The sequence below is a fragment of the Leuciscus leuciscus genome (assembly GCF_965113295.1).
Source record: "Leuciscus leuciscus genome assembly, chromosome: 1".
Taxonomy (NCBI): Eukaryota; Metazoa; Chordata; class Actinopteri; order Cypriniformes; family Leuciscidae; genus Leuciscus; species Leuciscus leuciscus.
Window position 1 is genome coordinate 45,624,640 of NC_138725.1, and position 15,796 is coordinate 45,640,435.

Below are 15,796 nucleotides of genomic sequence, written 5' to 3' on the forward strand. Positions count from 1 at the left end.
GATTTGATTTGTGATTTTAATTTTGTAAAGTCAAGCTTCAGCTTAATATTCTCAATAGGATTCAGCACACACTTTAAATTAAAGTAGTACAACAAGCAGATGCAGTGTGCCTTTCTATTAGTGTTAATTCTTTCAGCTGTTTGTATTTATTTATTTAGTCTTAGTTCATATAGCGTTTTGTTTTTTACAAGCTTAACAACCTATAACCGAACTCATTTTCGGGACTCACTACCGCATTCTCGACAAACCCGTGCTGAATTAACCGAACTGCAGTGGACAACTATGTCTGCCACATCATGTAATGCGTAAAGCCATAGTGAACTGTATAATAATAATGACGAGTTTAGTTTACTCACGGAGAGCCGGAGGATTATGGATGAACATAAACAGTGCATAATCGATGTAATCAAACAAACCATAATTTGCCTCTTGTTAGTGATAGTTGGAAAGAGATTGTATTTATAATTAGAGGGATAAGACATTTCTCATTCTAGAAACATATTATTTGACTAAATGAACCCCTGTGAACGAAAAAAATTGCAAAAGCTGATTTGCAAACTCACCTTTGTACTTTATTTACCCCTAAAGCAGGCGTGTCCAATCATGGTCCTGCAGGGCCAATGTCCCGCAGAGTTTAGCTCCAACTTGTCCCAAAATACCTGCCTAGAAGATTCTAGTAATCCTGAAGACCTTGTTTACTTTGATTCAGGTGTGTTTAATTGGGGTAGAAACCAAATTATTACCTAAAGTGTACATAGTGGTGCCTAAAATGTACACATTGTTACCTTAATAGTCCATTTTAGAACCTTTTGAAAGGGTACCACCCTATTGACAGGTTTTTTTGTTTTCTGAGAGTGTGTGCCTGAAGAATCATTCATATTTTTGGCCAGTTTTGCCAGAAGAGAAAGATTGTAAAATCTATGTGAATTTTGTGTTCTCACTTGAATTTGACTTCCAAGCTAACAGATGTGGACTAAAAGAATCACAGTTTTGATTTCAACAGTTTTCACCACTATTTTATTAAAAACATCAGAGCATGGTTGTTAATTTGCCTTGTAGTGAGAATGTGGGTTTGAGCACGGCTTGAAGTGAAAATTTGAGAAACGCAACCCCTACATGCTTTCCCACACCCACTCCCCAGGCTGGCTGTGGGGGAGGTTGGAGAAATTCGTGACTGGCCTCTTCATGTCGTGAGGGGAGCACTGGAAACATTTCCATTTTTGATAATTGTATCGCCGGTGTTTGTTGAATCATTTTAGTCATTCTAGCGCGTCCTTCTCAGGGATGTCGTAGGGCGCACAGGAAGCGAGAGCAGGGATGCTGCTAATCTATTTTGTCAGCGTGTTTGCATGGTGCGACACAGACTGACGAGGCCGTCCTGTCGTCAGGCCAGGCAGGAAACACAAGCTGTCTCTCATTGTGGCTTACTGCCAATAAATTCATCACGTGGTTGGCTAGTTATGAAGGATTTGTGAGGGAAGCCATTCATGGAACGATGTAAACACAATCCTATTTGAAATATTAATGTCTGCTTTGGTTTGACTCCAAATCTGATCTGCGTGGCTGTTTCTTTTACAGTTTACATTTACAGTTAGGTGTTAACTACTGACTTCCTGTGCATGTGTGTGGGACAGTTTATTGCCTCCAGTCTGCCTTCAAAGGCTGAAATGCTTTTAGCATCCACTCTGAAAGTGTTTCTAACCCCTCCCCAGATTACTCTTGGTTTCCCAAAGAAATCTCTGACCCAGATTTGGCCCCTTGCTGCTCCAACAGCAAATGAAAAGAGCCTCACTCTTTTCCATGACAATGTGGAAGCTATATCGCTCCCTGAGGAAAATCTAACCATTTGAAAGCGATGCTTTGGGATATCAACATTTAAATTTTGGGCTTTAAGCACAACAACATTTTTCTTTGTTCAGTGTTTGATTTGCTTAAAAATGAAATTAAACTGCTTTGCTTTTTCAGAAGGAACAAATATATCTGCCTATGAAATGCTAGTTTGTCGTATGTGGTTTTTTAAAATATGGTTTCCTAAAATGGCAGCTATATAATTTAATGTACAGTTGTGGTCAAAACTAATGGCACCCCTGGTGAATATGATCTAAATTGGCTGTAAAAAATAAATCTGCATTGTTTATCCTTTCGATCTTATCTTCAGAAGCCTACCAAAAAAATGAATCAAACAACCCCTACATCCCCACATGTTGTTTGGGAGGGTTTCAAGAAAAACTCCAGCAAATTCAGTTGTCAGACACGACTGGAACTTTAAATGGCACAGGGTTATATGGTCAGATGAAGCTTAAAGAGAGATTTTTGGAAGCAAACACGCTAGATGGGTTTGGTGCACACAAGGATAAAAAGTACCCCATGTGTACAATTTAATATACCGTTGGATCTTTAATGTTGTGGGCATATTTTTCTGCTGGAGGTCCTGGACATCTTGTTCAGATTCATGACATCGTGGATTCTATCAAATATCAACAGTTAAAAAATCAAAACCTGACGGCCTCTGCTAGAAATCTTATAATGGGCCGTGGTTGGATCTTCCATCAGGACAACAATCCCAAAACAAACATCAAAATCAAAACAAAAATGTGTTACGGAGCACAGAATGAAGCTTCTGCCATGACCCGTCCCAGTTCCCTGACCTGATGAGTGGAGTGAACTGAAGAGAAGAAGCACCAACATTGAGCTGGGAATCTGAAGGATCTGGAGAGATTCTGTATGAAGGAATGGTCTCTGATTTCTTGTCAGGTGTTCTCCAAACTCATCAGGCATTATAGGAGAAGACTCAGAGCTGTTATCTTGGCAAAAAGAGATTGCAAAAAGTAATTAATAAAAGGGTGCCAATAATTGTGGCCAACATGTTTTGGAGAAAAACATTTATTTCATAATGTGATTTACCCCCATGCATGAATAAAATGTGCACCTTGCATGGTTTCTGTTACCCACATCTGTACCACACCACCCACAAAGATGCTTTTTTTGGAAACTAAATTATCTTTCAAACCTGTAGCTTAAGTTTCTGTTTTGTTTTTGAAGCCACACATTTGAATAATACAAAAACGTGTCATTTCCTGGGGCAGTTGTGACATTTTCCAATGTAATTTCCTAATATTTCCAATGACATTCACTCAAGCGCTTAAGGCTGAACTATTCTAGACACTTATCGTAGGTTTTTTAGAAGGTTTTGAGCTTCAGTCTCTGCCAGACTGAATTAAACCGTCTGTGAGTTTGTCTGCTGTGCCACATTCATTCAAAGAACCACATCCACCGTCTCCTATAGGAGAATGAAGCCCTTTCATAGACAGTTTTTTTTTTTAAACTGATCTTCTGAAACAAATCTCAATGAGTGATTGTTTATAGTGTCCCATAGAGAAGATATGGATGAACCTATTTCAAAGACTGTGTTTCCACAGTTATTACCATTGTAAATCTAGCAACGTTTTTTAATATTCAATTTTGTTTTGAAGTTTTTAAATATATTATTTCCTGAAATCAATCTCTAGCTCCGCATTCTCGTTGACATCACGCATATCATTAAAAATGGCATGCGATGATTGGTTGGGAAGCAATGTGTTGTCTCTCTAGACATTTCTTGTCCACAACACAAGAATTTAGGAGTTAAACTAACATAATCTAACACAGAGACTATCGTAACAGACAAAAATATTGTGTAGTCTGAACCCGACATAAGGCAAATTTTACATCTCTCCTCTGACCACTGTGATCGGTCACTCTGTATATTTTTTTCCTGTTTTGGAAAGTCATTGAGATGTTCTCATGGATTTTTATTTTATTTTGCTTTTGTGGTAAATGAGAACGCAAAAAATATATTTGTCATAGTTGGGTGAACTATGGTTCTATTGTGGTGATTTATTGTGGTGAACGTAATTTAAATAGTAAATGAAAAAAGTGTATTTTCTTAGTAGAGCACAGTGAGATTCCATTTATGGCGAAAATCTATTTTCTCTGAAACGTAACAAAATAAAGGGTGGTGCATATTTTACAAATATCAGGAGGATGGCCTACAGCCAGGAGCACATTTCAGCACAGTGACCTTGTGTTTGAAATGCTGCTGCTGTTCTTGGGCAGTGGTATCGCTCAGCGGGGTCTTTCGCTGTGCTGCGTCCTGAATCAGCATATGGAAAGAGGAGATCCATTAAGATAATCTGCTGAAGATTACCGTCTGTTTAGAAAAGCTGAGTCTGGGTCTTTTCCTGTTACCAGCTAAAGGAGAAACGTTGCAGGATTGAAATCTCTGTAATTGCAGTGACCTCCTTGGCACAAGTTCTCACAGGAAAACACGATCATGAGCCGCTGGCAAAGGCCAGTTGTGTTTCAAACCTCTATCCGGCGAGGAGGCCTCTCGAAAACATGTAGATCGTATAAAATTTGCATTTACGCATTTGGCAGATGCATTTCTTCAAAGCAACTTGCATTGTATTCAATGTACACATTTGATCAGTTTATGCATTCCCTTATTTGAAACTTGGTTTTCTTGTTTGAAACCAATTTAGTAGATGATAAATTGACCTCCAAACCTCTTGTTTATTCTGCCATCTTCTACTAGTGCTGATTATTCGATTGCATGGTATGTTTATAAAGCCACAGCATTCTGCCAATACGCTGAGATGATATCATAGGCACAAAGGCTGTTAATCACATTCTCCAAACACATTATCAGAGGTTGTCAGCTATGCCATTCTAGTTAGAGCTGTTATTCTTTGTAAATGAGCGTATTTAAGCACTGATTAATCATATCAAGAGTGCTTACTGGCCATTCTGCCAGCACCATTTCCTCTTCCTGAGTCGTCATTTCACCCATCATCATCATCATTCACACCTCATTTGTCTCCGATGAATTCCTGCCTCATATTACCTATTGTTGTATTGGATGGTTTTGGGGTTGAGTCAGTAAAAAAATAAGAACAAATACACTATACAAGCATAGATAAATACAATATTACAAAGTAAGGTCTAACTGTAGTGTATTTGACTATGAATGTAATAATTAGGCCTAAATGTAAAATAACACAATAGCGTTCACTCTATAAATTAAATATAGATTAATCTTTGTTTTGTTGTTTGATTAACATTAATGACTTGGACAGTATAGCAGGTATTTATAGGTTGCTGTCACTTTAAGAGTGAATGCACTGATCCAATACAATGATACACATCCGATTTCTTTCTCAACTGTTTACGTTAACTTAAGACATAACCGACTGTGTTTATGAGAATACTTGCAGAGACTGGTATTTTAAAAATAAGTTTGTGTGTATATGTCCATTTAAGCGCATGGAGATGCAAAAGAGGAATCAATTCGCCGTTCTCTTGCTATCTGAAATGTGGCACGTATGGGCAAGTACCGAATTGATGGTGAAATTTAGCAATTAATCTGCTAAACACACATGTGTGCCGAATCGTGGAGCCTGGCCCGTACGGATCATGGATCAAATACGATCTGTTTAACCCCTATAGTCGTGATAGTCAGCTAATCATCCAACAAATGTTTAGTCGGTTTGTGATTTTGACCAGGAAAGAGGTTCATGCTCCATCTTCTATTTATAAGAGATAGTCATCATTAAAGTTGTCTCGGTTGGTTTGTTTATCCTAAACATGCATCTATTTGGTCATTCACCTGTTGGGCTTAAAAAGAATCTTAAACGTAAAGTCCAGGTGCCTGTTGCCAGTCGGCATCACTGAATCGTTCACTGTGTGGGAGTTCAAAAACAGACAGAGGGCGTCACAGAAGATTCATTTTTCTTGAAGTGCCACTGTGAATAGTGGGCATTGTGGTTGGTGGACAAGTGGTTTTCACAGTCAATAGAGTACAAGGCTTAATTGTGCTTCTAAAATTAGATCAGAGTTTAGCATTTGCCTGCAGGGACTGAGAGTTGTCTTGTTTTTTGGAAATAATTTGTCATGTTTCTCTTAATGTAAGTCAGAATGTAATGAAGTAATAGACATTCTGAAAATATAATCTAGTGGTCTTGAATTTAAATCTATGCAGAACACAGATGTATTGATATTTTTAACTTTCTGCAATGGCCAAAGACCCATCAGCTGGTGGACCATCTTGACTGATCCTTGGTTTTGAGTGCTGAGTGTGTTAACTGAGGTAACCTAATTAACATGGCTTATATCTAGTAAAGAAGAGCTGTGAAGCATACTTGTTATTCTGTTGCATTACCCTAACTCGAATTTTATCTGGTTAAGTGTTGTAATTTATATAATTATTAATCTAATGGTGAGGCAGACTTTTATCAGTCTGGTGCACATTGTACCATATCCTGGCTGGAATAGTCCACTTAATCTGGAAAAGACTGAATGACTGACATGTAAAATAACCAGCCAGTGTCCGGATGGAGCTGAATTTAATGATGCCACAATAATAGACCAGTGTGCAATGTGGTAGCTCGTTCAAATAGCTGCAGCAATGACAGTGACAAACAAATGAGTAGAAAATACACTAAATCTAAAATTTTGGGGGTTGGTAGGATTTTTGAATTTTGTTCTTGAAGAACGTCTCTTATGCTCACCAAGGCTGCATTTATTAAAACAGATTTTTATTTTTGTAACATTATAAATATCTCAACCGTCACTTTTAAACAATATAAGGAATCCTTGCTGAATTTTCTAAAAAAAAAAAAAAAAAAACCCAGTAAATCCTACAGACAGCTTTTGCTGGCCCTGCTTACAGACCACAGATGTTAATGGTAGTGTATGTGTAAACTTTGTTCAAAATGTCCCTTCACCCAAAAGTACCAAATACTGTCTATTTCACGGACATTAGACAAAATGAAATAGTTATATTCATATCTTGTTTACTTGTTAGCAGCTGCCTAAAACAAAACTCTTGAACTCTTTCATTTTCAAGACTCAATGACACAATTGTTAATCCACAACTTACAGCAACTAGTTCTTCCTCGGAAGGTGTCATTGCGGCAGTCTGGTCAAATGTAAACTTTGTTTCATGGCGGTCTGATATACCTTCACACTCTGGACCAAATTCACCGGACTCATCTGAGCCTAAAACGCCTAAGTAATTACCTTGAGATGAACAATCAGGCTTTGTGTATTAAAGTAAATGCATTGAGCTATGATGCCCTTTAAGTATTACAGACTGTGCTTTTAAGACCTGCTCGCTTTTCCAGTCTGACTTGCTGGGCCCCTTTTGAACCGACACAATGGTTTTCCCAGCTCTCCTGTGATCACACACTGTGAGCTTGACGGACACTTGGCACAGGTTGAAAGCCGTATGGAAACTACTTGATTTGGGAGATTTGAAATGCTTATATGTGAAGAGGGGTTCAGTGAGTCTGTGCAGATTAACTGATTGGATACCAGGCCAAACCCATCATGGGTGTCTCCATTTGACCGATTCCCCCGGAATCAGGCGCGACCAGAATTGGGTCAGTTTTTGAGGAATTTGAGTGCAGATGATCTTAAAGTGCTTAATCCCTGTGTGGTTGTCACAACAAGATTGTCAGAGCGAAGTGTGTGTCTTAACCGAGAATAGCTCTGACCTCATTATACACACAACTTCCCCTGCAGGTTATTTGTCACGTGATTTTCAGCGGGAGACTCGGCTTAGAGCAACCCACACAGACGTCGTTTCAAGTGTTTCAAGGTGCCTATGATGAGTTGTCTTAGTCATATTCTGAACTCAAACGAGTCATAAAACTGAAATGAACAGCTGCAAAGAAATCGAACGCATACTTGGTTGGGTTCAACAAATTAGGTCATTTATTTGTTGTAACATATAGCTTTTTTTACGTTTATGAACTAATATCAAGGCACACTACTTTCCTTTATTTTTACAACATTAGATGTAACATTGTTTTATTATTTGCTTTGGAGGCTAAAGCCTGAAGTATACTTCAGTTTTTGTTTCTTTATTGGATTTATCTACACAGGAAAAGTGTACAGACACCAAACCCATTCATCACAAGTTCAAATTCCACAAAATGATTACCCTGACTAACAAAACAATATAATTATAATTATTGTAGTGTTTTATAATACAATAAAACAGACAGTACAATAAAATGTTAAGATAAAATACCTAACAATAAAAAAATAAAAAAATCAGAACAGTATAATATATAAATACAAATACATCATTAAAAATGAATTATTAAATAAATAGAAAATGAAAATAAAAAAGGGGGTTGAAGAAAAGGTGGTGCCCAGCTTAACTGTTTTGTAGAGTAAGCCAGTACTTTATCCAAAAAGGCAGGCCATATCATATCTAAAGTCTTTAAGGATCATGTAAATTATTTTTATTTTTTTATTCAAGTAAATACTTAAATAAACATTAGCTCTTTCCCTGCTATTGACAGACTTTTCCATAATTTGAGAAAACGCTTCCCCGACATTGATGGAATTTGTCCTTGTTTCGACTGTTATACGGTACAGGGCGCTATTATACATCTTTTGAAAGAGTAGAGATTCTCTGGAATAAAACACAGACAAAAAAGGAGCTGAAACAAGTGATAAAAGCATTGCTTATGTACGTTGTAGTCTTAAAGTCTTGTAGTGTTTTTTATTTAAATTTTTTTATGTACTTACCCACATTCAAGTGTTGATAAAAAAAATAAAAAAAAGCATGAAGACAGAACAAAAAGTTGATTTGTTTAAAAGCAGAGACTCTGTTCTTTCTTTTGTTGTATTGTATGTTCATATAGGCCCTATACAACAAATGTTCTGGGGGTCATTCGATTTTTGTAAAAATGATCAAAAACGCTGCCGGTGGCTGACAACTTTTTTGTTTTTTAAATTCTGGCGAGGAAAGAGTTAAATGTAGAGGGTGACACAGGCTTCCACTTTAAAATAATGAGACATCTTGCTAATTAAGTTGTGAAGGCCCAGAACCTTTTGCAGTGATGCTGAAAAGTACATTTCAGATGGTACTCCAATGATAGCTGACAGTGGATTTGGATCAGGGTTTATACTTCAGTTAAGAGCACTTTGGTACAGCTGAACACATAGTGTATCAAAGTATACTCTATTTGATAGTGTGTGCGAACACAAGCGGTCGACACACAGGCACTAGAATATTTCATCCGTGTCCAGTGTCTGCACTATTATTATACATTTTTTTCCATTTATGACATATTTAATCAGTAAACGTACCATAAGGATGGTACCCTATCCTTTAATTTATTTTTTGCAAATGTCTGCACTATTTTCCTCCAAAAATTATGACCGAAAAAATGTCCTTCCATTAATTTTAAATAGTTTTATGGAGTCAATATAGGGCCATATATATCTGCAAAATAAAACAATGTTTTGCAAAAAAAAAAAATGTTTTGCAAAAAAAAAAATGTTTTGCAAATAAAAATAAGAGTATTGAGAATTTTTTTTGCTTTTTTGCAAGTAAAAAAAAAATTCTTGCAAAAGAAAAGTTAACCACTGAGAGAAAAAATAAAGTTTAGCAAAGTAAAACATCAGCAGCATTGACTTTGCAACACATATTTCCCTTTGCGCCGCTCCTTTAAATATGCGTTTCAGTCATCTGTGCCTCTGCGGCGCAAAGGGAAATATGTGTTGCAAAGTCAATGCTGCTGAAGTTTTACTTTGCTAAACTTTCTTTTTTCTCTCAGTGGTTAACTTTTCTTTTGCAATAATTTTTTTTTTACTTGCAAAAAAAAATCTCAATACTCTTATTTTTATTTGCAAAACATTTTTTTTTTTGCAAAAAATTTTTTGGTTTGCAAAACATTTTTTTTGTTTGCAAAACATTGTTTTATTTTGCAGATATATATGGCCCTATATTGACTCCATATAGTTGCGTGGTGTCTCTTAACCCCCTCATCCAAGTGCTCGTCAGCACGGGTGTCTTTTGTTGTAGCGCCTTGTTTTTTAGTTTTTTCTCATCTCTTTTGTGTCTCTTTCAACTGTGAAAAAACAGCCCGGGCCAGTGTCGCCACCAAGAAAATTCAAGGCTCATACACAAACTGAGCGTACAGTTTATGCATGGGTCGAGAAATCTGGCTACCCACATACTATGCTGCTGAAGAAATTTGCATCATGCTAATTGTACGCATAGCTTAGCGTATGCATGGAAAAAAAGATGTTTACTTTACTATTTTCTCTTCTCCTCTTGCAGTCCATCCTGCTGCTGGGCAGTGTAGCTCTGGCATGCTTGGCTTTGGACCTCCTCTTCCTCCTCATCTACTCCTGCTGGCTGTGTTGTCGCCGTAAGAAGAGCGACGAGCAGCCGAATGCAGACTGCTGCTGCACCGCCTGGTGCGTCATCATCGCCACCCTCGTCTGCAGGTGAGTCTGAATGCAGTTTTCCTCATATCCGCTCTGTCAGCGTCATATTCAGGTAGAAGATGACGCATGTAGTCACTGCTCACTTAGTCTGGTCTCAAGTGAGATGCTTTTATCAAATGTTCCCGCCGCTGGAAAAACCCATCCTGTTGGAGTGTAAAGGACGTGTTGCATTGTCTGACATTGCAGGGTTTCATTTCTGGAAGGGAATTCATTTCTGCACTAATCTCTGCTGTTTATTTGGAGATAGCTACAGGCGTGGGTTTAATTTAGGGATGCACCAATACTAAATTTCTCCAGCGATATCCGATTATTCAGAATGATATCCGTCAATGCCGATTTTGGAGGTAGTCTGATGCAAATTGCACGCAAAAATGGGCAGTTCTGGCTGAAATCAGCAGTTCTTATCTGATTGGCTGGCTTTATGCAATTTAAAGGATTAACAGCCCAGATTTGTTGTTCAGTACGTCTGGTAAAGAATCTGTGTTAAGAAGCAGGTAAAAGCTGAATATGGTTAGTGATTAAGATCTAATCTCTGGATTTGCCAAAGTTTGTCAGGTTAATAGCATCAAAGTTTTAGTAGGAAAGGATGTGTATGTCCATGAGCCATTCAATTTGTTATTCAGGTATAGCTGAACTTGAACCTGCGTGCTTAGCAAGATTCTCTTCAGACCATTTCTCTGCCATGGCATGCTTTTTTTTTTTTGTCTTGTGTGGTTCCCAGGGTTTGAAAAAGACCTGAAAATTCTGAATATATGCTACTAACAATAAACAGTAGGGGTGCATTGAAATTTCTGCTACCCAAAACAATTCAGTCAAATTTTTTTTCTAGGATACTAATCATTTAATAATACTGTTAAATGTAATCGTTAGTAAATCTCAAAATGAATTTCCATTTTTCATTCTGTACATTATAATGTTGTGACAAACATTTAAAACAATCAAGGTTTTATTTTTAAGTGTAGGCAAAATATATAGAATTTTAAATTACATTTTGTTTTAAGCTTCCCTTGTTACAGTGTAATTATACAAATAAGTATGGAGTAATATTGATTGACAGCATGTTTTCCAGCTTTGTCAATTATGTTCAATTCTCTGGTGCAACACCAATATCTTAATTTTGATGGTTTGTTAGGTGACTTTTCATTATCTTGTCAAGGTCATTAGGATCTCATTGAAAGAAGAATTGAATTTTTAATGCAAATTGAGAAAAATTCATGTTTGACTTTTTCTGGAGTCTTGAATCCCCTCTGGGTCCCTCTCCACACACTTAGTGTTGGATTGCTTGGATTAATCACGGGATGTCTATTGATTGGTTGGTCAAATTTGCTGAGGTGAAACATTGACTGTTTCATTGGCTATTCCTAGTGTAGCGTGTCAGAGATGACAAAGTGCTGAGCTGCAGAATAACGTGGGTTTGTGCATGAGAAAGTCATTACTTCAAATGCAACATTCTCTCTAGGGCTGTTGCTCTTATACATGCCATCACAAAGAGTTTCACTCTAGTTTTCCTTCAATGTCTTCTAAATCAACCGTAGTGCTGCTGTTTTATTTCAAGTGCGTTATAATCCATTAGAATTCAAGATGTCAAGACGTTTCTTTGAGCGAATGCAAACCACTAGAAGGATTCATAAACAGATTGCATTAGTAATGCTGGCTTTTGTTATGATGATGTTCGAAAGCGAAATGGACGGACAATGTGAATAAAAAGATTTTGGTGGGAAAGTTGAGGCTTGACTATTATCCGGCCTGTTGCTATGGCAATGTCTTTCCCGGCAGCACCTAACTTGTGTACTCACAAAAAAAGACCACCACCCTTTTCCAGCCCCCCACCACCACCTCTCACGTATCTCATGACCGCTCCTCATGTTTTGTCCATGTTAACGTGCGCTAGCTCTACAGGGAGTCCGTCTGTGATTGTGTCGGCATGAGAGAGGGCCTGCTGTGTGGTTTTATGGGTCTCTCTCCTTCAGTTCATGTTCTTAGCTGTCAGGCAAGATGACAGGTGAGAACTTTATGGTCACTATGACTTACACACCAAGCAGTAAATCCTGTCTTTAATACATGGTCCATTTTTTTCCCCCTCGGAAGTTATAAAGAGCTCAAAGACAAGTCAAAAAGACAAAGGAGTGTTGTTGTCTCTTCATATATTCTTCAAAGCCACCATGGAAGCAAAATGCACCCTATTACTAACTTAATATACAATTACATATCCTGGTCTTATTTTGATTGATTTATCAGTGCACATTTAAAAAAATATACAAAACATAACAGCACAGCATAACATATAACATAACAGAACACACAACATAACATATAACATATAACATAATACATAACGTATAACATAACTCACAACATATAACATAACAGAACACACAACATAACATATAACATAACACATAACGTATAACATAACTCACAACATATAACATAACAGAACACACAACATAACATATAACATAACACATAACGTATAACATAACTCACAACATATAACATAACACATAACGTATAACATAACTCACAACATATAACATAACACAACTTAACTCACAACTTATAACATAACACACAACATAACAACATATAACATAACACACAGGTTTTGGTCTGTTTTTTGTTTGTTTTGGTTTGCTGGTTTTTTTTGTGATGTTTTGTTTTTTGTTTTGTTTGGTGTTTTTTGTTTTGGATTTTGGTGTGTTTGGTGTTTTCCGTTTTGGATTGTTTTTTTATTTATGTTTGTTTTTTGTGTGTTTTTTTTTCTTGTTTTTTTTTTGTTGTTGTTGTTTTTTAAGAGGGGAAAGTATGTATTTCATGTGGGCCTAATTTCATCCATGAAGAGCTAGTCTCACACATCCTCTCACTTTCTTTACCTACTCACCAAGAGTGTCTCGCTCTGTCAGTCTCGCACTCTATCCGTTCTCTTCATATATATATATACTTACATCTTATGTATCTTGTGCTTATCTTCCCTTCTGTGAAAGTCTATCCATGCACATCTGGTCCTGTGGAAGTAGAAATACGGAGAACCCTCTCTCTGTCGTCTTCACAGACTCCCTGCTGACTTTTTCCCCCCACGGAGAGGGAGATGAGCTCGTTTTCAACACAAACACCATTAATAATCATCACACCTGCGAGGGACATGACTCAGGATTTCTCATAATATGTGCCTGCAGTCATTAAAGGAGCCGTATGTAAGATTGTGGCCAAAACTGGTACTGCAATCACTTTCAAATTACTGTAGAGCGGTGTATCCCCTCCTCCCTGACTCGAGGTTGCCAGATAGGCTGCAGGATCCCGCAGGATCCCGCAGGATCCCGCAGGAACGTAGGCTGCTACGTAGCTGTGGTAACTAGAGCAGAGCTGGCAACCCGGATGCCGAAACACTACTGACTTCGTGATTGGTAGATAGGTGGAGGGTGGCGCTTCAGGCCAAAACACAAGATGACAACATCAACATCAGTTGAGAGCTGCAACTTCACTTTTTAAATTACAATATCCTGGCCGGACTACTGTTGTCAGTGATGTAAGTATTTGAAATGAACATGATTTCTTAATGTCTAGTGACATATCAGGGCCATTTTATGATTAATTGAAATACATTTCTTATATACAGCTCCTTTAATGCTTTAGGCTGGCTTCATTCTCACTTTTAATTGGTACACTTAAAGTATCGGAAGAAACGTTACTTTTAAAGCTACTCGAGTAAAGTTTTACTGTTCTTCCTAACCGTTTACATTCCTGAAGACGATGGATTGACTGTGTGTGATGCTAAGCTTTCGTGCGGACGCTTGCAGAACTCTGTCATGCTGTCTGATCTAGACTCTACCCGTCTTATCTTCCTTGAACAACAACAGTTTATTTTCTGATGTTCCGAGTCACACTAATGTTCATGATATTGATGTAGGTAAGAGCCTGCCCATTAATCCTGCTATAGTTGAGTATTTACTCCAAAATTATTTCGCAACACCTAGTGAAAGTCCCTGGGTCTCACCTTGCTTATTAGTCCCAAAACCAGATTCAACCTTTCACTTTTGCACAGGCTATTGCAAAGTGAATAGTATTACTAAGCCGGATTCTTTTCCACTGCCCCACTTAAAAGACTGTGTGGACAGAGTCTGTTCTGCTAATGTGAACAAGCTTGATCTTTTGAAAAGCTAATGGCAAGTTCTTTTAATGCCAAGAGCTTCAGAAATCTCTGAAAATTCTGTTCTCGCCTTTGGGATGTGAAATGCACTGGCGACGTTCCCGATGTTGATGCATAAGGCTAACATTCCAAATTCTGCAGCATAACTGGATGACATGGTTGTCTTAGAATGTAATCTTATAAATGTGTTGTGTATTCCTGTTTGTCTACTTTGTTTCCGCTCTCCTAGAATGAGAAGCAACAATTGATGTTAATCAGCGCTTATAACTGTCTCCCTCTTCTGATTCGCTCTTGTGGCCTTGTGCTCCCATACAAAAGCCGACCAGGTGTGGAATGATGCGGAGACGTGAGGCTGGATTTCTGTTGGGTCCCTTTCTCCTGTTTCAAACATTTGTTAAATTTCCTTGTGTTTGTGTAAGGTATTTTAGTTTTGTGTGAGACTATCTCAAGGGAGATTTGTTGCACTGATTGTTAATTGGATATTCATTTTATCCCTGAGTTTGTTTCTTTCTTTATTGATTATTGAAATTTAAGGAAGCTGTAGGGAGGTGGGCTCCATTTTATTTAGTTGTCCTTTTCTCTTGTTTATAGAGAGGGAGTTATGTTTAGAACTGCGTCTTTATTTTAGGTTATTTATTTGACTAAAACAGGTAGGTTACTGTGTTCCTTAACTTTTTTGTATTTGGAATATTGTGGTGCTTATTCAAAAGTGCTGGGACAGGAGACAGGGGCTCTGTAACATTAATTAGTTTAATCTATTTAGTTTCCTTAGCTTTTATTTTAAAACTGTTCCTTCTCCTCTACCCTAGACAGGGGAGGACGTAACAGTGACAACAGAAATGGTATTCCACATAAACACGCCTGCATGAGAACGGCATCATCAGAATTCCACTGAAAGCTCTGCAGATTTCTCCATGTAATTCTTTTGTATGTTAGTCATACAAATGTCCTCTCCCCTCTTACCATATTTGAGATTATTCTGCAAAACTATGCAGATATTCCTCCCCAATCAGCGCATAAATGTGTAAAAGTGCAGATTCTGCATGGACTACTCATCACTTATGCATGAGGAGGAAATGAGCTCATGGCGTCCGTCCAGTGGACAGTTTTGCTGTACACCCTGTGGATCTAGACAGCCTATACAGGAACAGGTTGTTTAGTAAGAAGCCCTTGTAATAAATTACATTTTTTTTCTTGGAAGTATGGTGAAATCTCCTGAGAATTGCTGATGAAGGCACATATTTTGAGAGCTTTACAAGAAATCTCAGTGGATGCATTGAGCGCTCAATAGAAACCAGAAAGTACAAGAATGTTTTACAAAATGTGGTTAAGACAAGCAATCCTCTGTCCTGCATCAATGAT

At 37.7% G+C, this 15,796-nt stretch overlaps 1 protein-coding gene across 1 annotated transcript in view; it reads left to right on the forward strand.

Annotated features, from left to right (window-relative positions):
* ttyh3a (tweety family member 3a) overlaps positions 1–15,796 on the forward strand; it is a 69,337-nt gene that overhangs the window by 8,387 nt on the left and 45,154 nt on the right. Inside the window, exon 2 of the mRNA XM_082189486.1 lies at positions 10,118–10,287. Within this exon, the coding sequence (XP_082045612.1) occupies positions 10,118–10,287 (170 nt within the window). The remainder of the gene's footprint in view (positions 1–10,117; positions 10,288–15,796) is intronic.